This window comes from Mustela nigripes, chromosome 16 (genome assembly GCF_022355385.1).
Source record: "Mustela nigripes isolate SB6536 chromosome 16, MUSNIG.SB6536, whole genome shotgun sequence".
Taxonomy (NCBI): Eukaryota; Metazoa; Chordata; class Mammalia; order Carnivora; family Mustelidae; genus Mustela; species Mustela nigripes.
This window is the reverse complement of record NC_081572.1, coordinates 4,800,746-4,811,376: the sequence shown is the minus strand read 5'-3', so window position 1 is coordinate 4,811,376 and position 10,631 is coordinate 4,800,746. Positions and strand designations below refer to the sequence as shown.

At 57.5% G+C, this 10,631-nt stretch overlaps 1 protein-coding gene across 2 annotated transcripts; it reads left to right on the top strand.

Annotated features, from left to right (window-relative positions):
* The first annotated feature begins 254 nt into the window (after positions 1 to 254).
* AANAT (aralkylamine N-acetyltransferase) lies at positions 255 to 10,576 on the top strand. 2 transcript variants are annotated; one of them, XM_059378989.1, is made up of 6 exons: positions 255 to 449; positions 7,865 to 8,038; positions 8,397 to 8,478; positions 8,805 to 9,041; positions 9,364 to 9,518; positions 9,864 to 10,576. In XM_059378989.1, exons 4-6 carry the CDS (start codon positions 8,879 to 8,881, stop codon positions 10,167 to 10,169), a joined length of 624 nt encoding a protein of 207 aa, XP_059234972.1. In that variant the 5' UTR covers positions 255 to 449; positions 7,865 to 8,038; positions 8,397 to 8,478; positions 8,805 to 8,878; the 3' UTR covers positions 10,170 to 10,576. The 2 variants fall into 2 exon arrangements, with proteins under 2 accessions (XP_059234972.1, XP_059234971.1); XM_059378988.1 differs by having other exon boundaries at positions 7,862 to 8,038.
* Positions 10,577 to 10,631: the final 55 nt, after the last annotated feature.

The window sequence follows — 10,631 nt, the reverse complement described above, 5'->3', positions numbered from 1 at the left end:
GGGAGTCGGCTTCCCTCTCTCTCTGCCTGCTGCTCTGCCTACTTGTGATTTCTCTCTCTGTCAAGTAAGTAAATAAAAATCTTATGAAAAGTAAATAAAGCCTGTCAGAGAGATGGGCATCAGTGGACACACTGTGTACCCAGCCCGAGTCCACTTTCCGATCCCAGGAACCCTTCCCCCAGCTGCCAGGCACTGGCTGCTGAAACTGAAGGCTTTGGTACCTTTTCAGGGATTGGCCTTGGCTGCAAAAAGGTGCCTCACCCGTCCAATGACTGCCCTTAAGGAGGAGCAAAGCCCAGCCTCTCACCTCCATTCAGGATCCCTCGAAAGGGGCACCCCAGCTTCAGAGCTTCTCCTGGGATCAGCTGAGGTCTCCACCGGAACTGGGTCTTCACGGTTAAATGCCCTCTGCCCACCTCTGCTGACCTTGCTCCCTGATGGCACTTCTGGTAGGTGTCTTCACGCAGATCTGAGCCTCTAAGTCTATTTCCTGGGGAGTCTGACCCATAAGCATTGGTGCTGAGTGTGGTGGGAGGCAACAGACTCTAAAGTGGGTTCTAGAGCCTGCTCACTTGCCTGTTAATGAGGATCCCCACCGTGGTGGGAGGTGTAGTATTCTGGGTCCTAGCACACGACAGTGGTGCAATCATTACAACTTTGGTGGACAGTGACCTAGTGGAAGGAACGGTGGGTGGGGGAAGCGAACAGTGAGTGTCAGGCACCTGCCGCGTATGGGAGAGCAGTCCTTATAAGGACGATGGGACCTCATGACTATTGCTGGGGGCAGTCGCCCTGGAGAAAAACAGCGAAAAGCTGTGGGTGATGGGTCACCAATAGAAGGCTCAGTATTAAAACCGGAGGGTCTCGGGGTGCCTGAGTGGCTCTGTGGTTTAAGCCTCTGCATTTGGATCAGGTCATGATCTCAGCATCCTAGGATGGAGCCCTGCATCAGGCTCTCTGTTCAGCGGGGAGCCTGCTTCCCCCTCTCTCTCTGCCTGCCTCTCTGCCTACTTGTGATCTCTGTCTGTCAAATAAATGAATAAACTCTTGGGAAGAAAAAAAAATAAGCCAGAGGGTCTTCTTGGCAGCATGTAGTGAAACTCACCTCCTGAAGTTAGGGAACAGAGAAAGCTAGAGAAGCAGTTTCCAGACGTACTTACTAAGGGCAACAGGCTCCTAGAGGAGGTTGAAGTCCCAGCCTTAGTGAGCCAGCAATGCCAAGGAGGACCCTCACTGGGAAGAGAGGGGACTCTGAGACATCTGGGGAAATCTGGGTCTCTGGACTCAAAAATCTCAAAGTGCCAGGTTCCCCTTGAGCCTTCTGGACCCTCATAGCCGTGGCCCCCTCTTAAGTGACCCCCTCCTGCCTGGCACAGGTTAGTGTTTTCTCCTTGCCTGAAGATGGAACTCCTCCCTGTGAGACAGACGCGAACCCTCCCCCGACTGGAGGATCTACTCCAGCTCCTCTCTCTGTCCCAGATCAATGACTTGGTCTAAATCACAACTCAACTCGGTTGGTAGCTCGCCGGGCCACTGAAAGGGAGAAAAAAGTTGTCCCCGGAAGGGGCTGCAGGTCCCAGCCAATGTTGCCGACAGGAGCTGGGAGAATGTGGGGCTGCAGTCAAGGGTACTGGGTCAGGAGAGGCAGAACATTAAGTTGGGCAAGGCGAGAGTGTTATTCTGGGAGCACTTTTCCCTGCCGCAAGATTTATCTCCCTGGCAAGGCCCCCGGAAGTCGGTGCTAGCACTCTGCTGGGGCAGCTCTTGGCAGCTTGATGAAAATGATCCCAAGCTCCCACCCCTTGGCTGGCAGGACTGCCCTCCGCTTGCTCAGGAAGCTTGTCTCTACCAAGGTCAATGCAGGGCAGAAGGTCTGCCCCCTGCCGTGGGCTGGGCGTCTCTGCAGGGCTTCCTGGCTCCTGAGCTCCCACAACAGGGGCTGAGGCCTCTGTGGCAACCCATCAGGGCGGCATCATCGGCATCATCGTGGCTGCCTTCTCCCTCTGCCCAGGGGAAAGAGCGCTCCCCGCAAACCATCTGCACGCAGTCCTCCATCCCAGGTTGTGTTTCCTGGGGAACCTGCTTATAACAGGTGAAGGTTGAAAAGGTAAATACAGTTAGGCAAAAGGTGCTCAGAGCCAGGTGTGCAGGGCAGACCTTAGGGCCGGGGAAGGAGTTGATAGAAAGAAACCACCCTCAAAACCACCAAACACTGAGGGCGCCTGGGTGGCTCCGTCGTTAGGCTCTGCCTTCGGCTGAGGTTATGATCCTGGGGTCCTGGAATCGAGCCCGCATCGGGCTCCCTGGTCAGCGGGGAGCCTGCTTCTCCCTCTCCCACTCCCCCTGCTTGTGTTCTCTCTCTCACTGTCTCTCCCTCTGCCAAATGAATAAATAAAAAAACAACAACAAAAAGCCCACCAAAAGCTGGTCGCGCAGACACCATTAGGGAGAGCAGCCTTCCCTGCCTGTTATGGCCTTTCCGCGGCTCTGCATGGAAATCTGGGGTCTCAGAAACGTCATCAGGGTGTCTCTGGGCCCGGTCTCTCAGGGCACCCACCTCTCAGTCTCCCTCAGGTCAGCTCCCCTGGGCCCTGCCGTGGGAACCAGGCAGTTGTCACACTGAGGGGAGGAGAGAGGTCCTGGGCCCGGGTGGATGCTGACGGCCACACCAGGCCAGGCTCCGCAGGTTATCAGAGTTGTTACGGTGCTGGGGGCAGGGGAGTGGGGGCTGGAGGAATACTGTGGGGGATGCAGGAAGTCGTCTCCAGGCCCCAGACACGCCAATGGGTCAGCGTATCTTTAACAGACAGCCTCTGCCCTGTGACCTCTGTTCTGTCACTATGAGTCGGCTCCCCTGCATCTGGCCTCCCTCCCCACCCCCTCTCTCCTGAAGGACTTAAAGGCCACCAGGGGCCTCCTTTTTAAGAGCATCTGAGACCTTTTCTCCTTTTTGTCTGCGTTTGACACTGCTGACCCCCATCCCTTGGATTCTGGGACATGTCTTGAGTCTCCCCTTTCTTCCTGCTAATGTCCCCCCCCCCCCCACCGCCCTGAAGAGCAGACATCCCTTAGCTTTCCAGTAGCACCATGCAGCTCCTCTCAACACTCTTCCTATACCGAGACCTCTGTTGTCTACTTGATCATGAGGACAGCCGCCTCCGTGCCTGTGATCCTTACTGCTGCGGATTGCTGGTGGGATAGGGACTCAGTTGGGTCAGAGGTGAGGCTGTGTGGGGACAGGTGGGGAGTTTGGTAACACGGGCCTCTGGTGGGGGGGAGAGATCTCTATGTGCCTTGCATAATCTGGCTCTAAACCCATAGAATGTTCTGGAGCCCTGAAGCAGAGCCAAGCCACAGCCCATGGTTCACTTGGGACCAAAGAGCCTTGTGGGAAAGAACTGGAACCCAGCCCATAGCTGTCGTTCGGACGTGCATGGACCTGTCTGGTGGACTGGGAGGCCAGAGCGGAGGAAGTGAGGGTAGCACCCCTAAGGGGAGCGGTGCTGGGAGAAGCAGTGTGGTTTGGAGGCCAACGGGCAGAAGCAGAGCTGGGGAGCCATGGTTATGACAGGACCCTCCCCAGGGAGCTGGTTCTGGAAGGAGAAGACTGGCATAAAAAGCAGAACTGTATCAGTAAGGGGTCTCACATGAAGCACCCCGAACCAATGGTCCCCACGCGGGACATTGGATTACACGGACTGTATATCAGATACGCAGCTCATCTGTGGTTCTGCCGGTGATGTCCCCTGTGATGACTCTCAGATAGATGGCACTCTTCTCTTGCCCCCTGAGTCTGGACAGAGCCTCAGAACCTGCCGGGGGGGGGGGGGGGGTTCAAGGGCCAGGGGCGCAGGACGCTCTGAGATGAGTCTGTGCCTCTGAGGTCAGTGCATTTCTCCCCAGGGGCCTGTGGTGGGACCCATATTGTCCCAGCTTCATGGGACATCCAGCCTGGGGTGGAGGTCAGGGCTCTTGGTTTGTTTTACGTGTAAGTGCTCTGCCAAAGACTGCAATTGCAAAAGGGTACAAGGTTTGAACCCCCGCTCTCTGCACATGGCTAGCCGGGCATACTCTTTCCCCACAAGGAAGACCAATAAGATACCAAATTACAGCTCCGAGAATGCGCACTTTCTCAAAAAAACAAAAAAACAACTCCACACCAAAGTGGGGCTCGAACTCATGACCCAGAGATCAAGAGTCACATGCTCTACTGACTGCGCCAGCCAGATGCCCCTAAAAACTTCTTTTCTACTTTGAATAGGGTTGACATATAATGTTGCATTAGTGCGAGGTGGAAATCAGAATTTTGGATAAACAATTTTTTAGTAAAAGTATGTCCCAAATATCACATGGGACAAAGTTCTCTTAAAAAATTACTTGTGAGGGCGCCTGGGTGGCTCAGTGGGTTAAAACCTCTGCCTTCGGCTCAGGTCATGATCTCAGGGTCGTGGGATCAAGCCCCGCGTTGGGCTCTCTGCTTGGAGGGGAGCCTGCTTCACCCTCTCTCTCTCTGTCTGCCTCTCTGACTACTTGTGATCTCTGTCAAATAAATAAAATCTTAAAAAAAATAAAATTACTTGTGGGGCACCTGTTTGGCTCAGTCAGTGGATCGTTGTAGCTCTTGATCTCAGGGTGGTGAGTTTGAGCCCCACGTTGGGTGCAGAGATTACTTAAAAATAAAATTTTTTTTTTAAGATTTTATTTATTTATTTGACAGAGAGAGATCCCAAGCAGGCAGAGAGACAGACGGGGCGGGGCAGTGAAGCAGGCTCCCCGCCAAGCTCCAGCCCAGGATACTGGGATCATTACCTGAGCTGAAGGCAGAGGTTTAACCTACTGAGCCACCCAGGCATCCCTTAAAAATAAAATCTTAAAAAAAGGTTGTTTACCTAAAATTTAAATTTCAACGGGGCTTCCTGAATTTTTATTTGCTAAATAAGGCAACCTCATTCAGTAGGTCCATCTCCTGAGGCTACTCCGCAGGCCAGATGAATTTGATGACAGCCCCTGGGGGAGTATGCTCTGGAGTCAGGACCCAGTTAGCTTCAGAAATGCTTTAGCAGATTATCACTCAGCAAGGCTGGGACTAGAAACACATGAAGTCACTCTCCATCTTGGTGTTTGACATTTTTTTTTCTAGGAGTGTATTTTTGGGGCACCTGGGTGGGCTCAATCGGTTAAACATCTGACTCTTGGTTTTGGTCCAGGTTGTTGGGTCATGACCTGAGCCAAAACCAGGCTCCCTGCTCAGCAGGAGTCTGCTTGTCTCCCTTTCTCCCTGCCCCTCCCCCAGCTTGCGCCATTTCCTCGCTCTAAAATAAATAAATAAATCTTAAAAAAAAAATTAGGGGCACCTGGGTGGCTCAATGGGTTAAACCTCTGCCTTCAGCTCAGGTCATGATCTCAGGGTCCGGGGATCGAGCCCCGCAGTTGGACTCTCTGCACAGCAGGGAGCCTGCTTCCCCCTCGCTCTGTCTCTGCCTACTTGTGATCTCTCTGTCTCTGTCAAATAAATAAAATATTTTTTTAAAAAAGATTTTATTTTTGGGGCGCCTGGGTAGCTCAGTTGTTAGACATCTGCCTTCGGCTCAGGGCATGATCCCAAGGTCCTGGGATGGAACTCCCTGCGCAGTGGGAGGCCTGCTTCTCCCTCTCCCACTCGCCCTGCTCGTGTTCCCTCTTTTGCTGTGTCTCTCTCTGTCAAATGAATAAATAAAATCTTTTTTAAAAATTATTATTATTATTTTTTTTAATTTTAAGCAGTCTCTGCACCCAATGCGGCATTTGAATTTGCAGCCAGCAGATGAAGAGTCACGAGCGCCACCAACGGAGTCAGCCCGGCGCCCCGGGTCGGTTCTCCTAACTTCCCGGCAGAGGGCGCCCTTCTCCCCGTGCTCGTCCACCCCGCACGCCTCTCATCTCTTTCTTTCCCTCCCAGGCGCCTTGTCCTGTTACTCCAGTTGACCAGGATAGATCCCCTTCGCTCGCCCTCCCCTGCCCCCCACGGGGGTTCGGATCCCCCGGTCTAGTCATGTTGAGTGTCCTGTCTTGTCTTGCTTTCTGAGGTTCCGCGTGTCTGGGGATGTTTTCCGCGAAGAGTAGGGCCCGCTCGGCCGATCTGTAACCTGCTCTTCTCCGGCGGGCCGTGAGGGGGCGCCGTGGAGCCACAGGTCTACGAAGGATGGAGAAGGTCTTTACCTTAGACCTTGAGGTTGGAGGCGGGGGTGCCCAGCCCAGGTCCTGACCAAGCCCCCAGAGCCAAGCCTGAGAGCTCAGTCGTAGGTTCCGGGAAGCAGCTTCGTAGCAGTTGAGGTGGGGGTGTGGTAAGCTCTGTGGGTTTTGCTGGGCGTCAGGCAGCAGAGCGGCCCTGGGAGGGGAGGACCCCACAGACAGAAGTGTGGGTGCCCGGGGGGGTGGGGGGGCCGTCTGGGCTGGCCTGGGGTCACCCCAGTGTCAGAGCCGTATAAGCGACCCCGGAATCATGGTCGAGAGCAGGAGTTGGCCCGGCCTTGCGGGTGTAGAAGCCAGGCCCTGGCAGGGTAGGGAGTGCGCTGGCAGGAGCGAGGGGGTGAGTGCTGGCCAGGGAGGGGCTCAGGGCTGTGGGAGGGGTGTGGGCCGGAGGGAAAGCAGAGAAGCCAGGGCTGCCTGCGGGTCTGAGGGCCTGGAGGGGGTAAGACTTGGAGGCAGTCGCCTGGGGCTCAAGGCTCGGGAGGGAGAACTCCCATCAGCTGCTGCGCGACCCTGGGGCTGCCTTGGCCGTGGGGCAGAGCCAAGGTCATTGGTAATCAGGGACATTGGGTGAAACAAGATCTGTGATATTTAAGCAAACTTCAAGTAGAGCATGCAGAAACTAAAGTGCACAAATTGGCAGCCTGCTGAGTTCCCACCACCTTCCTCCTTCAGCTGAAGAGCTGAATGTTGGGGGCGCCTGGGCGGTCCCCAGGTGAGGCGTCTGCCTTCGGCTCCAGTCGTGATCTCGGGGTCCTGGGATCGAGCCCCACATTGGGCTCCCCACTCAGCGGGGAATCTGTCTCTCCCCCTCTCTGCCCCTTGCCCCACTTGAGGTCTCTCTGTCTCTCAAATAAATAAATAAATAAAATATTAAAAAAAAAAAAAGAACTGAATCTTCCGTCACCAGCACCCCAGAAGTCCCCCCTTGGGCGACCGCTGCCTCCCATACACAGATTAGAACAGACTCCAGGGACTCAGAACCCCTCTTGTTGGGGGCTTCTTTCCTTCCCTGTTGCACTGGCGAGGGTCTCGGTGACGCCATGTGTCCTCGGGGTCCTTTGCTCTCACAGCTGGATGAGTTCGCTAAGGAGCTAGGAACGAATTCCCTAGTCCCTTACTGCTGATGGTCATTTGGGCTGTTCCCAGTTGGGGAAGCTTCTAGCTCTATCAGCATTCGAGTGGGGATTGTGGGTCCCAGGGCGTAAGCCCCAATGTAGCAGGTACTGCAAGGTCTTCCAAAGTGGCGGCCGCACCCCCCTCGGGGTTCTTTAAGTACCCCAGGGTAATGGCAGGTGTGGGAGGCCAGGCAGGGTACCGGGAGATGGGAGAGGGCGCGAGTCGCGAAGGACCTCTTGCTTGTCTGGGTTGGTTTTTGCTACAGGTGACCAGCTAGTACGCAGAAGGACTTGACTCTCACGTCTGGATCTGGGGGAAGGACCTCCGAGGTGGGGGTGTCCGAGCTTCCAGAGCACAAAGGGTGAATGCCCAGGCCCCGCCAGGCAGAGCCAGAACAGAGATTAGAGCCGGACCCCTGAGGTTTAGCCCTGTGTGCCTCCCCCAGATTCCAGGCCCTCGGTCAGTCACTGTAATCCCCCGCGTGCAATGTGTCACTCTGATGTTTGACCCTCAGCAGGCGGGGACAGGGCAGCAGCACAGCCGTGCAGGCTCCGTCCTGCTGGTGTAACACAGAGGCGGGGCAGGGATTATAAATCGGAGAACATCCCATGTTCCCCAGTGACATCTCAGCAGCCAAGCGGACCGAAGTCCCAGATTTCCCTGCCTCCCTCGACTGCTGACGACCTCCAGGGTGAGTGGCTCTGCAGTGGAAACACTGGGCCCCTGCTCAGAGTCCTGGTAAGGGCCCCCCCATCTCTCACTCCTCCCCCAACCCCGGGCTCCCAGCCTTCCGGAACAGGAGCTACCCTGCTTGGGGCTTCTGGGCATAGGGAGAAAAAGCGGAGGAGAGAGGGCAAGACCATCATGGGAGAGAAGTCCAAGGCGCCCTAGGGACCCAGTCAGATGCCCTCCAGGCCTGCTCCTCCATACTTCCCCAGACGCCCCCCATCTTCCCGCTGCCCTCATGTGTGCGTGGTCCAGTCCGAGGCCCTCTGAGTAAACATGAAGGCTCCTTGAGAACCCACTCGACTAAGGGTCTTTTTCTCCAGGGCCGATGGCTGAAGCAGCCTAAGAAGCTGGACCCACTCCATCTTTCACAGGCGAAGGACGGGGAAGCCCCTTTCTAGGCAGGTGAGACAGACCGACCCACACCTCTCATCGTTGTTAGATGTGGTCAGTGGCCACCCCTCCCACCGCCTCCTGAGACTTAGATGTACCCGGAGGTCAATGAGGGCAGGATCCGGAGGTTTAGAAGGGCTGCTCCATGGGTACTTCTGGCTGAGAGGGAAAGATGGGGACAGGGTACCAACATTTTACAGCTCCCAGAATCCGCACTGGGTGGGACTCGCCCAAACCCAGGTCCGGCTACTAAAGAGGCAAGAGATGAGGTGCACCGCCACCCTGGCCTGCTCCTGTTGAAGACCGCACCCGTGACCCTCACTCCTCTCTGGTAACAGGTGCCAGAGGGCCCTTTTAGGTGACAAAGGCCACTTCTGAAGTTGGGGCATCCCAGGAGACACCAGCAGCCAAGATGTCCACACAGAGCAAACCCGACCTGGAGCCCGAGGCCTCGGACCTGCAGCCTGGGACCCCAGAGGCCCCCGGCCGCCAGCGGCGCCACACGCTTCCCGCCAGTGAGTTCCGCTGCCTCACTGCGGAAGATGCCGCCGGCGTGTTTGAGATCGAGCGAGAAGGTGAGCGGGCCCCGCCGGGGGTCTGAATGAACCCACCCCCCGGGGGTCTGAACGCCAACACACTCTGCCACGGCTGCCCTTTGGGGAGGAGCCTCTGTCCTCGGTGGCTGGGCCCCGGAGGAGCAGATTGGTCGTGCATTTCTGTGTGTGTGTGCGTGCGTGGGTGTTCAAGAAGGCGGGGATGGGAACCACCCTGGATCCCATTTTCCTGTGGGAGAGGGTGGGGGTGAGGTGCTGGGAGGTGTGGTGGGGGAGACCCCGCCCGGGGCTGCTGAGCTGATGCTTGCTGCCACCGAGTCACCTGCCGTGCCTCCCCCTGCAGCCTTCATCTCTGTCTTGGGCACCTGCCCCTTATATCTGGACGAGGTCAAGCATTTCCTGACCCTGTGTCCAGAGCTGTCCCTGGGCTGGTTCCAGGAGGGGTGCCTCGTAGCCTTCATCATCGGTTCGCTTTGGGACCAGGAGAGACTCACTCAGGTGAGGGCAGGCTGGGGCTGGGATGCCCGACTGCTGGGAAACTTCTGGAAGGGAGGCTGCCACCCCGGGGCCTTGGCTTCTCTTGCTTAGGAGGCAGAGGAGCCCAGGGCCTGGAATGTCTTCCTCTGGTCTTCTCCCAGGTCAAAGGACTTTGGGGCTCAAAGGCCTTCATGAAGGGTCCTCCAAGGGGCGGAGGGTAGGGTACCCACTGGGGGCCCTCCACAGGTGGGAAGGAGCCCCGTTCGGAGGCACTCGGGAGCCACTTGCTCCTGGCCCGGCGGGGGTAGCTGGGGAGCCAAGGATGGGCAGAGACGGAGCCGGACTCACATCCCTGCTCATTCCCAGGAGTCGCTGACGCTGCACCGGCCGGGGGGCCACACTGCCCACCTGCACGTGCTGGCCGTGCACCAAGCTTGCCGGCGCCAGGGCAAGGGCTCCACACTGATGCGGCGCTACCTGCAGCACTTGGGCGGCCAGCCGGCGGTGAGCCGGGCCGCGCTCATGTGCGAGGACAGACTGGTGCCCTTCTACCAGGGGTTCGGCTTCAGCCCCGTGGGCCCCTGCGCCATCACCCTGGGCCCGCTTGCCTTCACGGAGCTCCAGTGCTCCATGCGAGGCCACGCGTCCCGGCGTCGGAACAGCGGCTGCTGAGCCCGGCGCCCTGCCCTCCCGGCTGCCGCCCCACGGCACCCACGGCCACATGCTGGGGCTGCGGGGAGGCAGGCTGGGGCTCCCACCCGGCCCCAGGGTCCCCTTCTCTGCCCTGCCCAGGCTGCCTGCTGAACGGTGCCGGAGGTAGGGCTGGGTTGGGAACTGGGGACAGCAGGTGTCCCCGGACCGCCTCGGTGACTCCCTCATTCTCGGGAACCAAAGGGAAGGGGGACCCTCTGGGCAGACAGCCTCCTTCTCCCCAGCCTCAGGGATTCCCCTTCTCGTCCTCAGCCCCGGAATAGGGAGGAGCTGGGCGCAGGGCAGTGCGGGGGTTATCTCCCAGCTCCCCCCATGGGCCCCCACCCCTTGCCTCGGATACCCCGGATCCTCTTCCCTCTAATAAAGAGTTGTGCTGCATACCCTCCCAGGAGGCTTCCTGTGTGGGGTGAGGGCTGCGGGTGA